We start from the raw sequence: 22,278 nt of genomic DNA, 5'->3' as shown, positions 1-22,278 counted from the left end.
GGTACAAGGATAAACAGTCCAAGAGGTATAGAAATCCTGTATGCATGTCAAGCATGGCCATCCAACCAAAATGCAGCAAATAAATGCAGCAAACGCAATCACAAGAAATAAATGCATCAATGCATATGATGTCAATGATGCGTCCTGGTCACCCCTGACACCAGTCAACCATCTCACACACAATAGTGAGACAGAGTGGTTAGGGATGTGACAACCGTGCACTCTGTCGTCACTGCTCCTGATGAGTGACCGAGTGGACGGGATGCTGTCGGAGTACACCTATCCTCCTACCCCAAATCATAAATGGGGGAGCTCAATGCTCTCATCTCCCGGTACATGATGACGGGGAGGAATCTCTGCCGTCTACCACGCTGCGTCACACTACCCATGAGCGGACCAACGAAGCCAAACAAAGTCCCTGCTACAACACACTCTGCCTGAATCGACCACTAACCTATGAGTGGCGGTGTGTGCAGATCCATGTAACTGGCGATGTGCTCAACAATAATGGAGCAATCTATCACACAGCATGCAATCATGCGAATGGTGCATGACACTAAGCATGGTAATATACTGAACCAATCTACATACATATATGATGTGCACCATAGTCAATAAATCATATCAAGGGTACACAGATCAGATAAGGTATCACACCTAGGTCCTGAACATGGTGAAGTATGGTTATATCACCACCCCTATAAGCACGTATAACCAGGTAAGTAATAACATGAGATGCAAAATAAGCAATCAACCAAGCATGTAACAGGTATCGGGTAGTGACTAACCGAAGCAAATAAGAAACATAATTATTGCTATTTGTTAACTTCACTACTATGCATATCAAAGACATAAAGTCAAAAGTACCCACCTCCAATAAGAAATGTCCAATCCGGTCCAAATCCGACATCGAGATACTAATCTCACGTCAAAGTCCTGTAGTACATGGTATCCAAATTTAGCTAACTATATATAAATAAATTAGCTAAATCAAATCCTCGAGAAGCTAATATAAACCCAGATCCAATTATAAACCCTAATTGAATCATTTAACTCCTCAATCATTTCTAATTAATTCATTCGAATTAGGACTTGCAATAAGCATGGTAATCATAGCATCTTACCCGATTTAGCCCTAATTCAATACATGTACCTAGGTTAACATTAATTATTAACAAATCCATCAATCATCAACAACATGATCAAAATAAAACCCTATACCTTACCTCAATTCACAGCCGCTACGTGAATCCACAACCGGAGACAACTTGCAGTCAATAAACCTGACTGAAGCGAGGTAAATGGTGCTACCCTCTAAATCAAATACCCTACATTTTAGTGTCTAGATTAGAATGGAACTCAAAAATCATTACAGTAGTCCAAACAACACAGAATCTACAACAAGGATAAAATTCTCTACTCCTTACCTCACTACCTAGCCACTGTTGGCGCTGGAACAAGATGCTGCAGGATGGGGTTGCTGTCCGAATCAAAAACACCCCACAATACACAAAACCTCACCAATCCGTGACCTAGATTAGTAGCAAGGAGAGGATCAAGTTCATGAGTGGAGATTACTGCCCGACAATAACCTAATTCCAACCAAAACTTACCTCCAAGATCAAATAGGGCACGCGACTGGAGGCTAGGGCAGAGGCAAGGGATCGACGGTGTCGCGAGCTCAGAGAGGAGGAGGAGTTGGTCGGTGTTAGGGCAAAGGGTGCGGCGGTGCTGCTCGGGTCAAGAGTCGGCGGCTAGTGCTCGAGATCTCCACGGCTAGGGCGACGGGGCGGTGGTGGCTAGGGCTCAGCGTCGACTGTGATCAACGTCGGCGCTGCTCCGTGCGTCGGACTACAGAGAGGTTAGGGCAGAACTCCGGAAGCAGAAGAAGGATATGCCAACTCTCGGCCACGCTTAAATCACGAGGGAGAAGGAAACCGTCGCAGTTAGGGCACGGTGGAGATGGCGTCAGGCGAGGAAGGGGGTGCGCGAGGGAAAGGAGAAGCGGAGGAAAAAAATAAAAGAAAATAGAAAGAAAAATCAAAGATTTCCTCGTTAAAATAGAGTAGCCTAAACAGGCTTTCCCGGCACCCAAATTTTATCCCCGCAAATTCGTCCATACGAGCTCCGAAAAATTTTCAAAAATTCTGAAAAATTCCTTTATTATTATTCGCCCTTTTCCGTTATTTTACACCCAACATATCATGTCTTGTGTTTAAATATCCTAAACTCAAAATCCTAAATCGTAAACTCATATTAAACACATTGTAGTAGCTACTAGGTAACTTCTACATGTTATATTAGGTACTAGATAACTTCCACACAATATAAATCCTAAATTCTAAACTCATTATAAATATGTTATAATAACTATTGGATAACTTCTATATATTATAAAAGTTATTTGATAGTTGTTACCTATTATAGAAGCTACCTGGTAGTTTGTACGGAGAGATAATTTTGAGATAAAATTATGGAAGGAAGACTTAATTAATTAATTATTTTGAAAAAACAGGAGCTTTTGTTATTTGTAAAATCTGGGGCGCTTTTTTTGATTTTTGCCCCGAAATACCACAAGTCCGTGATTCAGTCGGCCGCCTCAGTTCACCTCTATCCCCAATCCCTCACTATCCCTAATTCCTCACCCTCATCTCTTCTCCCGTTGCCGCCTGAGCGCCTCCCCACGAACGTCTCTCTGCTAGCGGACCTTTTGGGATCCTGCCGTCGCTAACATCTCGCCAGATCCTGTAAGCGCTCCCGAACTTCGGTGCTAGTCTCCCTTCTCGGATGTCCTGATATCTCTGATCCCCCTTTCTTTAAGATTTTCATTTTTTTTCGTTCGATAGTTAAGTTCGGCAGTTGAAGTATCGGCGAACTGAGGAGGTTTGTGTCGTCTAGATGTGTTTATTACTACCGCCTGTTCCGAGTGATTTGTAGTATTTGTTATCTCCCTCCGGGCTGGATTGTGTTGAAGAATAGATTTTGATTTAGTAGATATGTTGATTTGATCCTAGGAACGGGATTAATTCAAATAGCCTTTTAATTTTGAATTGTCTTCCGTTATTTGTTGAAGAGTTGGTTGTGGCCTTTTATTTTCTCTCTAGACTTAGTTGTTCAATTCGGAATTAATTATTTGTCGTAGACATGGCATTCTTTTGGATGTGTATAATTAAGCACACCGTGATCTCCTTTTGATTGCTTATAATAAAACGCCATATGATCTACTCGATATTGAACAAATTTATGGACTACAAAATAGCCTATGAGTTAATGGAGGTGGTTCCCTTTAAAATGGCCATTCCCTTTTCTCTGGTTCTTCATCAGATCGGACTTGGGTTCTTATCGACTCTGTATGAGAGCATTGATGCTCTTCATCACCAATATCCTCTTTGAATGTTGTCCTCGTCCAACAATTGTTAGTCATCACCTCCAGTTCTGTCATTGTTAGACCATATCCATCACTAATGCAGGATTAGTGATACCTTATGCTGCAACCTTTTACAATATAGTTTCATTATTTAAGCTTTGATTTTTTCCCCCCTAATTTCCATGTTTGCTCAAACAAATTGTGCATAGTCTGAGCTCGACTTTAAAAAAAGATAGTATAGGACAATGACATGGGTTTCCAGTAAAAGTCAAATTGGCTTGTAAAATCTGAACCTAATTTTAAAACTAAATTTTAGCAACATAAAATTTTTTAGTAACCATCAGATAGGCATTGATGAAGAATCAACAAGATGATGAATCAAGCTAACTGATTCAAGGATGATAGGTTGTTTATCTTGATTACTCCAAGGGAACCTCAGATGCAACAATCATATGTGTATTGAGATTGCAACTTTCTAGGAATGATAGTGGAATTTCCTTTTTGGAAAAAAAATCTTACCAGATGGAATTTAGCTGCAATTCCAAATGATGGAGAGACTAGAGAGCTTCTATGAACCTTGAGTCCATCAAATGGTTCAAATGATTTGAGTAAGTCCTCGCTTTCCTTGACTAAGTACTTGATGTAAGAAGTTCCATATGCCCATCAATGCTTTGAGAAGACTTGGCATAAGGCACTTTTCCCATTTAGTTTGAAGGAAGTCTTGAATTACTCATCTCTTCTCTATAAAAACTCAATGCAAGATTCTTTTACTTCATCACTCAATTTGCAACTCTTGGCATGCTTTCATTACTTGGAAATTGACATGACAGATTCTTGTCAAGAGAAGCTTCAAGTGCACCAATCTCATGCAATGAAGACTTGACACAAGCTACTTTGCTTTCATCACTTAGTTAAAAGGAATATTATGCAAGCTATATAATGGAAAAGAAAAGGAAAGATTCTCAATTTTTTTTTTGTTAACCTTGATTATTAGGTTGTTTTGAAATATGATGGAATGATACAATCCTAGAAAAGTGATAAATTCAAATATAGTTTTGATTTAGCATTATATTCATTTGCTTCTTCTAGGTTTTAAAATTCATATAGAAGTGTTATGCAATCTAGTGCTATCTGGGATGTGAGGGTATATATAGGCCTACTAAAATATCAAAGAAAATATTTTCATTAATATTTAAGGGGTTTTTATCACTTGCTAGACAAGTTTTTAAGTTAATACTTAAAAATCACAAGTTAATAATAGGGTAGTTTAGGGTTTTAAGTTGGTAAGTCACATCTGTGCTATATGTGACCATAAAGAAAAAATGATATTATTTTAATACATATGTAAACCATGTGTGTGCTATATGTGATCGTATGTGATTGCTATGTGGTCCCTTGAAAATCCACTTAGGCATGTGCATATGTGGCTAAAGCTAAGGCTTTTTAAATACACGCTCTATAGCTAGTTGTCCGCTTTTTTTCCTATGAGTTAGTTATTCACTTAATATTGTATATATTTGATTATTTTATTGTAGGCACAAAACTCTCTTGAATACCTATGAGTAAACACTCTATGGCCTCTATTGTATAAGACAAATTTATCCTAGAAAATAGCCTATGGTATAGTGGTGGCAGATCTCCTTGGAGTGATAGTCCTCTTTCCCCCCTCTTCTTTAGTAGGTTCCTATCATATGTCGTGTTAATGAGCAATAAAAAATATTGTTGTAAATTTGCTACTTGGCTTACAACTTTGTTGATTGGAAATACTTTTTGAATCTTTATTTAGCTTTATGCTTCATATTTTTGGTTTTTCTCATAAATGATTTTGTCTGAAAATGAGCAATAAATGTGAATGAGGAAAGTTTTGTAACATGTTTCTAACATTTAGAGTGAGTGGTATTTCATTGCAACTTTAGGATACTATCATCCATGTTGATCTTTTGGTTCTTTGTTTCAAAAATGGAGTCCATGCTATATTGGTTGAATTGATATATAATTTGTTTTTGGTCAACCATCTTTTTCCTCATCTTATTTGAGGAAATTTATAGTTTCATTTTGTGAATTACACTATACGTGAAGTGAGAAGATTGTTTAAGAAGATATTTGTACCATTTTTTTTTCTCTTGATACTTTGTTATACTTGATGTGTTTGCATTGGTGGTCCCAGCCTCTTACATGTGAATTTGTTACATTATATGATTTAGCTCATTTAATACCTTATGGATGGGCTTGTGGAAAATACTATGGAAGAAGAGATATCTGGAGAAGCTGGAAACATGTACGAAATGAATCAAGAACAAGATGGTCAGATAGAAGCTGAATCTGCTGAAAAAAGATGGCCTGGGTGGCCTGGGGAAAGTGTTTTTCGTATGTTGATTCCTGCACACAAGGCAGGTGGTCTAATTGGTCGGAAAGGTGAGTTCATCAAAAAAATGTGTGAGGAATCAAAGTCTCGGATAAAGATTCTTGACGGACCACCTGGAGTGCCAGAAAGAGCAGTAAGTATATTTCTATTAGGTTTGTGCTCTATTCAATGGACACTTTAGTATCCGTTGTTGTGCTATGGAGAATTGTATTCTGTTTATCCTTGGAATTATTTAATCTTTGGCAAATATTAACTATCATTCTATTTTTCTTGCTACCTATTAACCTTATGCTTCACCTTTATATTTCATCATTTTCTCATGATCTTGTGAAAGAGTGCACTTTCTTATTCTTCCTTTGCAATTAATTCTTGCATGTCATGACCTGCCATTTTATTATTTGCCTTTTTAGCTTATATAAATCTGAAAATATTAATATTTTCACTTGTAACTAATATCCTTGAAGCTATTTATAGTTTTCTATAATTCCTATGTAAGATCCGTCAACATTAACTTTGCGAATATAGGAGCAAAATTCATGCTTGTTTTTTAAGAAATAGGTCTAGTTTTAAGTTTTGAATGAATCATGACAGAGTGTATATTTAGATTATGTAGATAAAATAGTGACTAAGTAGTTGCATCATTCATTTCACAAGTTAAACAGTAAGAAATTCAAATTATCTATGAAGCTATTGCCGAATTTGATCTTGCTTTGTTAGGAATTGATCAAGTTTAAAGTTATTCAAATGAACTGGTTATATGGATCAAAATAGTGACTAAATAGCCCCATGAGTTGGCGTAATTGCTACAGTGTTTGCTCCAATAGGTCTTGGGTCAATTCCCAGCAAGTGCAAAATGCCTGGTTGGGTGCTTGATCTCTCCCATGCAAAAGACCAATATGCTAGGGCAAAATGTCCTTGTGATACTGGACCGCTTGGGGTGAGTGATATCACCTTTTGCTCCAAAAATAGTGATTAAATACTTGCATGGGCATCTAAGTTAATGCATGTAGATTTTTGTCTCATGCAGCAAAGTGGACAAAAAAGGTACTATCCTCATCCAAAAGAAAGTTAGCAAAGATGCAAGCCTCAAGTTAGCAAAGATACAATCCTTTTCCAAAGGAAATTACCACTTGTGGCACAAAGAAAAGGAAATTGAAAATTTATCAACTCAAACATTGTCTAATACATGGGATGAGAACACAGAGACTTTTTTTTCGTGAAACCTTGATTATTCCTATAAAACTCTAATAGACATTTTCAACCTTTTTTAAAAGGTTGGTACTTATTTCTAAAATATAAAACGAATTTTTTTAAGTTCTAACAAATTATAAAAATTAAGGACTTGGACAACGTTGAATAATTTTAATTTTTTTTCTCTGGTAGAATAATTCATTTTAAGGTGAAAGTAACCATATATTTTTGGACACTATCATGGTATTTCAAAGATCAGAACAAATTATCATAATGTTGAGAAATCACCCTTTCCATAACAATTCAAAAACCCTTAACTTCCTCAAAATAAATCATCTTTCGATTGTAAAAAATTCTAACAACCCACATACTTCATGTACTTTTATGATATAGGAGAATTATGTTATCTTTTCCCCAACTAACCTAAAGCTTTAGAAATATAAACTTCTTATCTTAATATCATTTAAACCTGCAAACATCTTTCAATCGAACATCTAAAAAAGGTGAATTCCTTGAAAATTGGAATTTAAGATCAGTCTGCAACCAGAAACACTTGTTCTATTGGTTGAGATGTGTCATTATTTTATAAATGAAATTTAAGTTGAGAGTTCCTTTTAATTGAGCTGAAGGTTCAGGTTATTAGAGAAGTTTCAAGAGCTCTTGGCATACTTCTTCTAGCAAGGGTTTGCTTGCCTATGCTTCAATTCCTCTTGATTTCTGCCATTTGCTGGTAGTTATTGTCGGTAGTTATTTTTCTATTATAAAATTTTAAATCTTGATGAGCTTGATTTGTACGGAAATCTAAATATTCTTTAATTGGTTTACAGTTGGTTAACTGCAATTTGAATTCTTGAACTTGCGTTTAAACTTAGTTATAAAAGTCAAGGAATTTGGTTCAATCTTCTCTCACTGCATTGGTTTATACTGATTGTTGTGGGAGTGAATGGAGAAATACAATCTACTTTTCTAACCAACTGCAGAGTGAAGAAATTACAATCTACTTTTTTAACTAACTGCAGAGTATCTGACAATCTGAAAAGCAATCAGAACTTGGTGATATTCAGACAACATGAGAAAATAACTAAGGCCCAGAGACTACAATTAGTGACCATATGACGAAACCTAAAACAAACACTTAGCTCTAAGCTTGCAGCCTTCAGTCATTATAACCTGATCAATCTTTGCAGGTTCTTTCTGCAGACATAAAGCCACAAATCAAATTGTTCATGTGAACCAAATAGAAGAAACACAGTTCCAGTTTGCGAAGGTCATTCTTTGAGCATCTGAGCTGAAATAAAACTAAGCCTATACGTATTGGATGACTACCATGCTTCACATTATTTCTGGTAATTCTATAACTTGTTTGATTGTGGCTTCAACAAGAGATTGATAAGTTATTGAAAAGCAAACAAAAAAAGCTTGGTGTGGAGGCTACTCAGTAGGGATGCTGTAGTTTTGAGAGACCAAATAAATAAATATAATGGACAACGAGAATGATTGCCACATTTAAACTATTGGACGAGACATTATATATCAAATCTTTTACGAGAACAAAAAGTTGTTGATTAGTGTTGTACATGAACATTTCTAAACTTTATGGATGCTATTAATTTTGTAGGTAGAGAGGATTGAAAAATAGATTCGCAAACTAGAGTTTTGCACATGATTTATTATTGTCTCAGATATGGAGCTCATATGAAGTTGGGAAGAAACAGACATCCTAGTATATGATTATGGACATAAATGACATGGATATTCGACTCTACTTGCCAAACTAGAAAGTCAAACTTAGTCATTCTTTATTAAGCATAAGCACAACATGCTTCACAGATGAACATGTTATATAAGCTGGTAAGAGATGGAAGCTTGTTGATCCTATTTCCGGATCATTAAGATATAGGAAAATTTCCCAAGAGTTAATTGGAAACTGATTCTTCATCTTGTTTAATTGTTTTTGTCAATGATTTCAGAGGCTAATATTTTCTGTTCCATCTGTTCATCTCGTTACAGGTGTTCATTTTGCTTGGGCTTATTCGTATTCATCATCAACGTCAAGTTGTTATAAGCATTTCAGTGATGTTTGATCTGATGTCCTGATGTGAGTATGATGTCAGATAGCAGATGTGGTGATAAGAGGAAGTAATTCAAAACTTAGAACACTAGGAATTAGGATTTAAGAAATATAAGATAGATTAATTTGAAAAATAATAAACAAGATGGAGGCCTAAATTTTTTTGAATCTGTTAATTACTTGGGGGCTAATCCTTGTTAAAATTGTATACCTTCCTAAACTGTTCAAAATTCATCCCATGACAATTAGAGACATGCTCTAATATCTCTATCGGATACTACTTGTTCCAAATGAGATCTAATTACCTAAACCTTTGTATTAAGGCTTAACACAATTAATAGATTTTGAATATCTTGGTTTTAAATGACATGATATTCCAGAATTACTTTAACCAAAATATGGACATGTCACAGTTTCTAACATTATTATGGAATTAATATGTCAATTTTTAATTTAAAAAAAATCAGTTTTTTCACCTGACACTTAATGCAAACAACGATATTGATTTATGTTGATTGCACCTTTTTCTGAAAGAGTATTAAGATGATAAGATTGTAACTCTTAATGTATAGAATGCAGTAAAACTAAATATTTGTGTCTATGGGTCACTTAAAGTTCCCATCCATGTTATAAAACATTGTAACTATTTAAATGATTGATGTTGAATTCTTTAACCTTATTTTTCTTATGCGGATTATGACCATAAATCACCAATCTTATGCTGATTTTGGATTGTACTTCTGCTACTTTTTCCTACTAGTAATTCAAGGTAGATTAATCATGCAACAGGATTTGCGGTTTTCTTATACAAAGATAAAGGCTTAGCCTTTGTGACTTCTCAAAAAAAAAAAAAAGATGAGGAGTTTTTCTTCTCCTTGGAGCTATTCAAGAAACACAATCTCATTGTACTTCTCAATATAATCTTTCTTGTTTCGTGAAATTTATGAAGGTAATAGTTTCAGCAAAAGAGGAACCAGATGCTTCTATTTCTCCTGCTATGGATGGTTTGCTTAGAGTCCATAAGCGAATAATTGATGGTTTAGATGGGGAATCTGGTATTCCTCTATCTTCTGCTGCTGGAAGCACATTTCCCACAAGATTGCTTGTGGCAGCTACACAAGCAGGGAGTCTCATTGGGAAACAAGGAGCAACAATAAAATCCATTCAAGAAGCTTCAGGTTCAATTGTCCGGGTTGTTGGTATGTTGACTGACAATTCTTCATTTTGTTTATATCACCTATCCTTTGAAAATTTCTAGATTCATTGCCATTATCTTGCATATAGTGGATAAGTTATTATTGTTAGTGACAAAGTTTGTTACTATGTACATGACACGATCTTTTATCTCTAAATGTTTTTTTTTTCATGTAGTTGTACACTGCAATGCGTTGCAACTTTACATAGTGCATCCTGTTTCACCACTCTTTTTTACATATATAACCAGATTTTCTTTATACACATTTATTTCTCAGTACATTAGTCTTTCCAGATAATTACTGCAACTTGTGTTGATTCCTTTGTAACTTGTGTTAACCTTTCCAGCTTCTCCAAATATGTGATTGATAGTTTGATACCCTTATGGGCTTATGTAATGGATGGAACAACCTTACATCAATTGGCATAGATTTAAGATACATAAGTTTCATGGAAGCCGTTTCTAAGAGTATGATTCAGATACAACCAGATGCCTTTGAATCTGTGTGTACATGCTAGTAGATAGAGCTTGGTACTGATTTTTAACTATTATGTTCCTGTGTCATATGATCTACTATGCTCTAATCAATTATGATCTCTAAAAATTGTTCAATGAGGGTTTTCCATGTGAGTTTAGTTAATTTTACATGATCGGAATACTTACGGCTTCTAAAACTTTTTAATTAGGGTTCTCTAGCTGAATGTGATTTAACTCTACGGGATTAGAATTCACTTATATGGTTTGGACATGATTAGGATCAAATTAATTTCAAGCTTACTGTTGTATTAGAATATATTATGATTAGCCTAACAAAGAATACGACCTTTTTTTGTAAGGGTACTTACCTTCAGACAACTTGGCAAGTTAATTGATTCAAAAAGATATAATTTCACCTTATCAAATTTGATTTATGATTTCTGCAAGACATACAATTATGATTTCAAAATTTTTATAATATAAATGAAACTGATATATGTGTATGTTATACAAGTGTTTACATATATATTCTCAGTGCATCATCCTATTGAACAAATATTCCTATATTTTATAAATAAAACAAAAACAATAAATCATTGTTCAGCAAGCATCTTTCAGGTGAGTCTGAGTTCACCATCAATCATATATGTGCCATGATTATTGTTGTTATCTATGTCATGATTTTTTTTGTTCAAGGTGTTCTATGTTGAACTTTTCTGAAAACCACTTCTATTTGTTTAACTTGCATGAATCTGTGCAGAAAGTCTACCTCTAGTTGCTCTTCCAGATGATAGAGTTGTTGAGATACAAGGAGAGCCCAGTGAAATGCATAAAGCAGTGGAATTGATTGCAAATCATTTAAGGAAATTTCTTGTTGATCGGAGTGTCCTTCCCTTGTTTGAAAAGCATGTAAGCTTCTCTGAATTATGGCACCACTGAAAATCTGTTATTTGATAAATGATGGTTCACAACTTCTTGTTGGAGTCTTAACAATTTATAAAATATATTTTGTCTAGTCATTACCAAATATGCATATGGAGCAAAATATGCCTCCCCTTCAACATTGGGGCCATCCCCATGGCCTTCCCCCTAGTGTCGGTGGCCCAGGTTATGGCGGAAACGCTCAGTTTATTCCGCCACGTCGTCATGATAACTTTTATCCTGCAGACCTTCCCCCAGTAGAGAAGCAACCTCATCGAGGCATATCAATGTATGGACAAAATGCACCCTCTACAGGTGTCCACTCTGGACCAAATCAACAGCCACCGACAATGATATCTCAGGTAGTTAATCCCAACCCATGCCTCTGAAATTGTATTTTCTTCAGATGCCAGGGACGTTTGTTTCATTTTGGCATTCTGATGGCTTCAACAGGTTACACAGCAAATGCAGATTCCACTTTCTTATGCTGATGCTGTAATCGGAGAAGCTGGTGCAAATATTAGCTACATCCGTCGTGCTAGTGGCGCAACAATAACCATACAAGAAGCACGTGGGATCCCCGGAGAGATGACTGTTGAGATTGGTGGCAGTGCTGCACAAGTTCAAACTGCTCAGCAACTCATACAGGCACGGTCCCTCTACTGTTATACCATGAGTAATATATATTTGTAGTTTGGTGCTATATTTATATTTCCAAAGGTATGCAAGAAAGAAAACCGAGACATGAGAAAATCAGTTTTAGGAATAAGATTATGATGCATGAGTTTCTCATCTATTTCAAACTGAGTAGGTTAGGTACTCAGCCATTTGACATTCACAAATAAGTCAATTTTATACCTATAGAACATGCAAGTTAGTGTTTTTACTTACAAGGATTCCCTCGCTGACCATAATTGTTGCTTTTGCAGAATTTTATGGCCGCTGCTCCAGCCGCTGCTCAGAATTCAATGGGTTCAATGGACCATGGGTATAATTCTTACCCAACCCATGCCCCGCCGTACAGTTCACCTCCTAACTCAGGCCATGCAGCTCACGCTGGAGGATATGGTTCAACCTACAGTGGGAATTATGGATATTAGGTCACTGATGATGAGTTCATTGAGTTGTTGTCTTGTGTGAGTTACCTTAAAAACTGTCGTTCTTCTGTTGGAAATTGGTGTGATTTGATGAACAACTCTGTTTAGCTACCAGGGATAATTTTTGACAAAGTACGTTAAAGCCAAATTGAAGATGCTCATTATAATTGGGATCGATCTGTTTGCAACAGGAAACTAATTTGGGAGTAAAAAACTTTGGCATTTTTCTGTTTACAATAGCAAACTAATTGTCAACTATACAAGCTTCAATTCATATTTACTTCTTATAAAAAAAATTATGGCCCGTGCTAGAATTTAGCTTCTTGTTCGTTGTCTTGAGATTTCATAAGAAATCCAAAAAAGCCCTTCCATGGTGATCATGCCCCAGGTGTGATCCCTTCGCTCTTCTCGGGTATAGTCGGGTTGGCACAAATCCTTTTTCTCAACCCTTTCGATGAAGGAGTTTGCTCACGGACAGGGACGAACGAAAGAAGGTAGAAGTTGCTCAGTCGCTCCACCTTCCTCTTCACTGTTGGTACTCGGTATGCATTGAGTGGTTGTGCTTTTTTCTCTATCTTCTGCGCTCCCATCGATGAGATCGTCGTGTACTTAGAATTTCCCCCAGATGAAATTTCCATAATTCCTTTTTTTTTTTTTTTAATTGTGGACATTCGATCCAAGTAGTCCAATCTAATCCATCCCGGAGAGAGACGCAATACAACTCGCGCGAATGGCGAGGACCGACTACTAGACAAATTTAAAAGTGTGAATGGCTCCTTACTCAGCGATCAATTATTTTATTAGATTAAAATATTGCATCGTAATTAAAATTTGAATGATAAATAAGTGTTTTAGAAATTGCCACCATACCCAAGATTTCATAATCTTTTATTTTTTTTATTTCATATTAGATATTCAATTTATATCGATTAATCCTCGGATCATCAATCTAGTCTATGAAAATTTTTCATTAACTATCAAGATAAATTGAAAAGTGTTCATAACTGATGACTCATCAGCCTAGTATGCTTAGATCAACCGTCTAAAAAAAATTCATCCATTAATTTTTCAAAATTAGGACTTAATCTTTAAATGCTTGAGAAATTGAAAAAACATCTATCATTGTACCATTGCCAGAGGCTTCCACAACCTTATATTATAGCGAATGATAATTACATTCATATCAGACACCCCTTACAGTCCTATCCCACAACCGCTAAATGATTAAGGATAGAAAAAAAAGCTTTTCTTCGAGTATACACGCCTGCTGAAAATTAATTCCTACTTTTTATAGAAAATCTGCCATCCGACGCTCCATGGGACTTCCATAACCTTCTATTGAATTATCTCACGGTGTATTTCTTTGTCAATGTCAGATGATGCAAAAGTAAGATTAAAATCATTTGCATCTATCCAGCTAGTTAAATTATCCAATTTTTTGGATTTGAGCTAATCTTCTCTTCCCTGTACACCCAATTGAACTAAAGTCATGATATGGCAGTTAATACTTGATGGATGATGACCCTGTGCCCTTGTTGCTTAATTTATTATGCTATTTTACTGGATAGCATACTGTAACAAGAATATATATATATATATATATACCCGCCGTGCACTACCCGCGCGAGACTAAGTGAATCAGAACGACCAAAAGTGAATCATGCACTCCGACCTGGTTCACTTCAAGCGTCTGATTCACTTTTGGACACCCCGACTTACTAAATCGTCCATGCGCATGACGAGTGTTAGTGTATCAAAATATATATATATATATATATATATATATATATATATATATATATATATATATATATATGAGTGCTCTCAACTGTGCGAGTTAGAGAAATTTACAAGGAAAAGAAACTATTTTTAAAATCAAACATACCATAAAAAAAAGTTGTGCTTAGTTTGAAACAATTAGAATATCTACTCATTTGAACGAACAAAGTTTACTCTCCCATAAATTATCCGTGTACAATCGAATTATAAATAAAGACGACCATCAGTATCAAAATCTTTGGTAAAGGAAACCCATGCAACAAAAATAAACAGCTACCAGTTAAAGTGGCAAATAAAAGACACTAAAGAATAATACATGATTTCGTCCTCATTTGAAGTCTAAACCCTGTTATACGCCACTGATTTGTTGAAAAGGCGTCGAATATAAAGAACCTGAAGCCCACTCGCGAGAGCCAACACTATGTATTCCATGATCGTATAGAAAGTAAGGCGTTTTCTTGTGCTCTCATTTGCTGCATTGCAAGAACGTCTTAAACTTATAAACAATGTAATACATACAAAAGTGAAATGCATCAGTTAACAATTTCCATGCAAGAGCAATAAGAACTCTTAGAAAGACCAAAAAGAAACTCTCTCTTCTCATAAGAGAACCAGTCACAAGGCTGATCAATACATTCATTAGGTTGGAAATGTATCAACATACAATCCAAGATTCAATCTATCTCACAAATTATGCACTATTGATTTATTGAATGTAATATGTAGTTCGTGCACTATCATAATAAGCACATCAAGTTTATTTTAGAGCTCCTCCAAGATTCACAACAGAGTCACAGACTGATTCTAATGAACTGACACTTGAAATTTCTAGCTACCCATATAACAATGAATATTAGATAAAGGCATTGATGATCAAAACTCATTAATATTAGATGCAGATATATGCATATCAAATTTATAAAAATGCAGAAGAATGAACTATCAAAACAAAAACTAGGGTAGAAGTATACAATAGATTCAGTATCAATAGTACTACTTCATTAATCAAACATGATGCAGCACAATACTTAAGCTGTGCATATTTACATGTGTATTAAAAGGGTACAGTTAAGATGTTTGAATATGATCACAAGTCCTATAGAAATAAAAATAAAAAAGAATAGAGCTAACTGCTAAATATAACCTGAACCTTCTTAAAAGAAGTTGCATTATTGACATGCTGATGTTGGTTACAAACTTCGTGTTTCTTGCAAAGTGATACATATTGTGTTATATACATGAATAAACAAGAAATATGATGTGGCCGCCGAGGTGGACGCCTTGGTTGAACATCGCTATAGTTGGAAGCAAATTAATTATTACCTAATTAGCTATTAGAAATAAAGTAGCTATTGTCTAATTAGTAGAAAATAAATAATGACCTAATTTAACTACTGCTATAGTAGAAAACAAATAATGACCTAATTAGTTTTTCTATTTTTGATTCCTTGTTTTCCTTTATGGTTGGTCTTTCCTAATCTTGTCATGTTTGACTCCTTATATAAGGGGTGTCATTAAAGGAGAAAAAATTGAGCAATTAGGACTCTGTTTAGGACGAGTCTTCCCCCAGTGATTTGGACTCTGTCTAGAATGAGTCTTTTTCCTCCTCCCTTCCCCCCTTACGTGTTGCAAGACCAAGTACGGATCTGAATCTCGACCTGTGACTCGATCCTATACTCGGGACCATATCAACTTGATATCAGAGCCGGTTATGGGTGGCACGGATCCTATCACATCCAAACTCGAGGCCTTCATGGAAAGATTGATGTCACAACAACAAGGTTTCATGGAGCAGATCACTTCCCGCCAGCAAGGACTAGAGGAGCATATTGACGAGATTTCCATTCAAGATGCTAGACGACGACCTTTGCACACTGCAGACAACCCTACCAGCGCAGAGTATGACCCTTCTAGAGACTCAGAGGTCAGACCTGAACTGCCAACCAGCGACACCATGGCTCCGCGATACTCAAAGATGGAGTTCCCCACCTATTCTGGAGAAGGGGATCCACTGAGCTGGGTTAAAAGGTGCGAAAAATTCTTTACCAACTAAAAGACCACAGAGGCTGATAAGGTTGGCCTTGCTGCCTTCCACTTGGTAGGGGAAGCCCAACTTTGGTTTGATCAGGTAGAGCAAGAAGAGCCAGAGATGACTTGGAAGCAGTTTAGAGACCTCTGTCATATCCGCTTTGGCTCGCCCCCTAAGCAACAACCCTTTGGGAAAGCTAGCAAATCTGAAGTAGACAGGCTCTGTAGAAGACTACCAGCGCCAATTTCAATCTCACCTCACTCGGACCTCGGACCTCCGACCACGAATTGGGGCGGGACCACAACCAAGCTCAACACCAGCAGAGGAGACCCTCCTTTGGTGAAGACCAAGACCCCGGACATCAGTAAGGAGACTCCACCTGTTTCATTTTTGAAGCGTCTGACTCGCGCCGTGATGGCAGAACAGAGAGCCAAGGACCTTTGTTTTAACTGTGATGAATCATATTCCACGGGTCACAAGTGTAAACGCCTGTTTTGGATTGAAGTGTCTGATGAAGACAGGGAAGGTGAGGAAGAGGGGGAAGTGAATTCAGAAATTTCCCTTCATGCTATTAGTGGCGTTATACCCCGCTTTCGAGCTTGAGGACAAGCTCAGTATCGAGGAGGGGAGTGATGATGTGGACGCCTTTGTTGAACATCGCTATAATTGGAAGCAAATTAATTACTACCTAATTAGCTATTAGAAATAAATTAGCTATTGCTTAATTAGTAGAAAATAAATAATGACCTAATTTAACTACTGCTATAGTAAAAAACAAATAATGGCCTAATTAATTTTTCTATTTTTGATTCCTTGTTTTCCTTTATGGTTGGTCTTTCCTAATCTTGTCATGTTTGACTCCTTATATAAGGAGTGTCATTATTAATAAAGGAAAGGAGAAAAAATTGAGTAATTAGGACTCTATCTAGGACGAGTCTTCCCCCTTGAGTGATTTGGACTCTGTCTAGGACGAGTCTTTTTCCTCCTCCCTTCCCCCCTTGCGTGTTGCATGACCAAGTACGGATCCGAATCTCGACCTATGACTCGATCCTATACACAAGTCGAGATTCGAATCCGTACTTGGTCATGCAACACGTAAGGGGGGAAGGGAGGAGGAAAAAAAACTCGTCCTAGACAGAGTCCAAATCACTCAAGAGGAAAGACTCGTCCTAGACAGAGTCCTAATTGCTCAATTTTTTCTCCATTCCTTTATTAATAATGACACTCCTTATATAAGGAGTCAAACATGACAAGATTAGGAAAGACCAACCATAAAGGAAAACAAGGAATCAAAAATAGAAAAGCTAATTAGGCCATTATTTGTTTTCTACTATAGCAGTAGTTAAATTAGGCCATTATTTATTTTTCTACTAATTAGGTAATAGCTAATTTATTTCTAATAGCTAATTAGGTAGTAATTAATTTGCTTCCAACTATAGCAATGTTCAACAAAGGCGTCCACCTCGACGTCCACATCAAAATATTCCCCAAAAACTTGCTTTATTAACTTGTCAACGTGGAATGCGTATTATGTCTCTTACCATGGTAGTTATCCATATACATAATTTTTTTTCGAATAAAAAAAAACTACCACACTAATAGCCTACATAGGTGTATCATCAACCCCAATAGAACAAGTTTAGATGATAATTACTGTTCAAAGATTATTAGTTGATATATGTCAATAGCTATTCAGCAATGTACATAACAAGAGATATCCACATATTATGTCCAGGCAATAAAATAAGATGAACAATTGCCTGATTGAGAATTGGAAACTAATGGTTCGTTGTAGTAGTAATTATTTTTACACTGTAAAGTGAGTAAATGAAATTGTTAAAATTGTAAGTTCCAACCAAAAAATAGATATATACAGTTGGCCAGTTTAACTTACTATGCTGATGGCGGACTTCGCGTGCTTTTAGGTAGCGCTGCTCTGCTGTGACAGATTCTAGTGCTTCCCCAAGCTGTGCAATTTTCACGTTTATTGGACTCAAATGCTCTGCAGGAGATTAATTACAATAACTTTTGTTAAAGAATAATATAATTTTATAATATGGAACAAAAACAATGATTGGTATATGATTTTATAAAAAAAAGGTGGAGTAAAAAGGAGACGATCATAATCTCTCTTAGTTAGAATAATTATACCTCCACACCCTTATCTTACACACTCATGGGTGACCCTCACAGGTCCGGGCGCCAGGACGCACTCCTGGGCACCCCAATTCACTTTTAAGAATTGGGGCACCCAAGAGGGATTTCGGGCGACTGGACCTGTGAGGGTCGCTGTGAATCGGGGCGCCCGAGAGTGCGTTCCAGCGCCCTGACGTGTGAGGGTCACCCATGAGTGTACAGGGTAAGGGTGTGTTGGCTAAAATATATATATAATGAAAAACAAGATTATTTTGCAAGGGAACTATAGTATATATAGCTCCAACCTTGGGGAAAATAGAGAATATGGTTTGATATACAAGGTAGTCAATATATATATATATATATATATATATATATATATATATATATATATATATATATATATATAACTTATGAAATTCCAAAACTAAATTTCTTCACCATTCATTGAGACTGACCATCTTTAGCTATGTCGTGTTCATTAGGGATATGTCCTACATGAATGTAAAATGAGACAGTCTCTGGTGTTCTGTTTGGATTATGAAAACAGAATTTGTACATTCCAGCTCGTGGGGCCTTAAACTCAAACTTGTCACCAGATGTCCCCTTCAATGAATGCACAGTGTTACCAGCTGGAGAAGTTACCTACATAATCACAAATTTCAGTAGTTACCACTGTAATCTGAAATAACCCTTGGAAAGAAGGCTAAAATCAACTAACAAGAATAAAAAGTATTAGCATGGCAAAGGTTATTCAAATATACTTGTGACAGAAATAAGTGGTTTCGTTCTTTTTACATCTCAGAAATTGAAGACACACAACTTGGCAATATTTCTAAGGAAGATAAGGGGTTTCAAAATTTAGCATAAACTTTCAGAATTTCAATTGTGCATACAAACTATTTGTTTTGTTTACGTACTAGCTGGTCACTAAATAAAACTAAAAATTGACTTTAAAAAAAACTAGGCTAGGTTGACACAATCAAGTAAATATAAATTAAAATGCAACAAACTTATAGCCACTAGAATCAAAATAATTATGAAGCTGGTGAATCAAGGCTTGCAAGACAAATATCTTCTCTGGTTTTCCTTTGGATCCAAGGGATGTTGCTTATATGATGGTAGTCCAATCATTTATACTTTATAGTTCAGAGGGTTAAGATGTAAGGAAGTACCGTCTATAAAAAGTTAAAGTGACGGATGAGAATGTTAAGATGAATGTAAAAAAATTATATTAAGGACAAGATTACAACCACTAATATTCAAGATAAAATAAATCTCCAATTGATAAAAAAAGTAGATGTGTTGAGATGATATGCCTATGTTCGAAGTGACTGGTATATTATTCAGTTAAAATAGTTGGATCAATTAGAGAGAAAACATAAGGGGTAGAGGAAGAACAAAGAAAACGTTAATCAATATAACAAAAGAACCATTTAATTGATTTAAATATTATTGATGGTATAGCTTTGCATAGAGCTAATGGGGAAAAAATCATGTCTGACCTAAATAATAGGGACAAACATGGTTTGACAATGATGATAGAATGCATATGCGACCACATGGGTTACCTAGTTCCACATAGTAAAGCACTGCAAATATGGAACCATAAAAAGGTATATGGCATGTCATCCACTATTGCGGAAGTCTAGGTCCTTGATATGAAATCATCTAGGATGTCTTTTAAGACAATGATATTTAGATATCAATCCTATACCAAATATCAAATTGGAGTGAGGACATAGATTACCGCCTTTTCTCCAAATAGTTCCACAATCAAAGACAACCTAGGAGAGAAATATTAGTATTCCAAAGAAGCTTGATATGCAATAGAACAAATATATGTCATGTGAATACACTTCTAGTTAAACTGCCAAAACGACCTACTGCTAACTATCATCAGAGTGTATTTTATTTTTCCATATGAATGGTAAATGGATATTATTTTCCATTCCAGTCTGGCACCAATTCTCAGCTTGCATCACTTACCAACCAAGAAAATCTCATCTAATTAAATCAAAACATATATAGCATTATTGACTTTGCAAAAATGCATATAAGAGTGCACACATTAATTTCAAAGTTCTCCCTATCCAGTGAATGCTGGAATACTACTTACTACTTACAGAGCAAACCTTAACACATGAATCAATGGACAACAACAGGCTTCAGTACAGATTTTGGAGTAGAACTTTCAATCAAAAAATAATTGGGACATATTATTTGGCATAGACAAATAACTCAAGAAGTTTCAGAGAAATTTAAATAAACTGTGATGGGATAAGTATTATTTTTTTTTCTATTCGTATCCATTTTCAGATCTGGAATGGTATTGGTTTCCAGTTGAATGTTTACTCATCAAAGATGTTGCCCACTAGCATAACTTTGTCGGTTTGAACAGGTCCTTATGAGGAATCAACCCTCATAGGATGGAGGAAACAGAGAGTCGTTGTCACATTTTTAGCATATAAAACAAATACAGTGAAAGTTATGGCATGAGGTGAACACACGAGGAAGAAAGAGGGTGGGGATTAGAAACCCAAACACTATTGGAGGGGCAATTTGGATTCTAAATTCTAAGTCCTAGTGATCCGAAACAAAGAAATTCAAAACAACTGAATTGAAATTGAGATAATTTTCTGTTCCCATTAAACTGTTAATAAACCAACAGAAACCCTAAATGTTCCTGAAAAATCTAAATTTCCACTAAAAGCAGCAATCAACTTGATCAATTCCCCAAAGATTTGGAAGGAGGAAACAATGTATCAAACATAATGGAAAACACCCTTAAATTTATATACAAAATCACTATTTTCTAATTCAATCATCCAAACGGGCTGTTATAGAATAAACAGAAACCCTAAATATTCCAAAAAAAATCTAAACTTTCTCTAAAAGCACCAACCAACTTCATGAATTAGACAAATATTTGAAGGACTGCATCGAACACGAGACACTTATATTCTCAGATTCATCTGTTCAAATACTGCTTCATTAACCTAATTAACAGGTCCAATCGAAAAGCATCTGCTTGCAGAAATAAGGGCTTACGATGAAATCAATGCCGGGGTGATCGGAACTCCAGAATATGTCATGATCTACGACTACGAAATTTCCCGAGATTGTGTCGCCCTCGTAGAGGACGAACTCGTAGACGCACTCGACGTCGTTGACGGTGACGGACAGAGCCGAGAGACGACAGGGACAGCCGAGGAGAAGGCCTACGATCAAAAAGACCTCCCTGAGACTGATTGATCTTCTCTTCCCCATGGATCTCCAAACTCGATCTCGATCTCAACCTCTCTGCTATTTCTTAGGAGAATTGCCGCCTCAACAATGGAGCCCCTGAGACGTTTTATTATTGTACACTGATTTTGTCTTTTTTATGAGTTCTCGTACTCTAATAATCTAATTGCTTCGGGTTCTAAATTTTTTTTTTAAAAAAAAAAACTTTATTTTATAATATTTTTATTATTTATATTTTTATTATTTTGTTTTAAAAAAGACAAATAAAATAAGAGGCTATCAGATTTGGATAGGACCTGGCCAGACGCCAAAAAACAAATCGATCAGGCTTGAGCTACGTCCGAGTTGATCAACCCGTTTCAAGGATAATTTTCTAATATAAAAAATTATTCATCAAATTACTT

At 36.0% G+C, this 22,278-nt stretch overlaps 2 protein-coding genes across 2 annotated transcripts; one reads left to right on the top strand and one right to left on the bottom strand.

Moving 5' to 3' along the window:
- Positions 1-2,566: 2,566 nt before the first annotated feature.
- LOC122051734 (flowering locus K homology domain-like) lies at positions 2,567-12,859 on the top strand. Its single transcript, XM_042612994.1, has 7 exons — positions 2,567-2,747; positions 5,572-5,865; positions 9,944-10,193; positions 11,427-11,575; positions 11,683-11,949; positions 12,041-12,235; positions 12,517-12,859. Exons 2-7 carry the CDS (start codon positions 5,587-5,589, stop codon positions 12,685-12,687), a joined length of 1,311 nt encoding a protein of 436 aa, XP_042468928.1. The 5' UTR covers positions 2,567-2,747; positions 5,572-5,586; the 3' UTR covers positions 12,688-12,859.
- Positions 12,860-14,614: 1,755 nt separating this feature from the next.
- LOC122051733 (transmembrane emp24 domain-containing protein p24beta3-like) lies at positions 14,615-21,998 on the bottom strand. The gene is made up of 4 exons (XM_042612993.1): positions 21,680-21,998; positions 19,087-19,273; positions 18,387-18,494; positions 14,615-14,936 (listed from the first exon to the last, which is right to left on the bottom strand). The coding sequence occupies exons 1-4, from the start codon at positions 21,896-21,898 to the stop codon at positions 14,803-14,805; spliced, it is 648 nt and encodes a 215-aa protein (XP_042468927.1). The 5' UTR covers positions 21,899-21,998; the 3' UTR covers positions 14,615-14,802.
- Positions 21,999-22,278: the final 280 nt, after the last annotated feature.

Source organism: Zingiber officinale, chromosome 3A (assembly GCF_018446385.1).
Source record: "Zingiber officinale cultivar Zhangliang chromosome 3A, Zo_v1.1, whole genome shotgun sequence".
Taxonomy (NCBI): Eukaryota; Viridiplantae; Streptophyta; class Magnoliopsida; order Zingiberales; family Zingiberaceae; genus Zingiber; species Zingiber officinale.
Note: the sequence above shows the minus strand (reverse complement) of the source record. Positions and strands in the feature narration are given on the sequence as shown.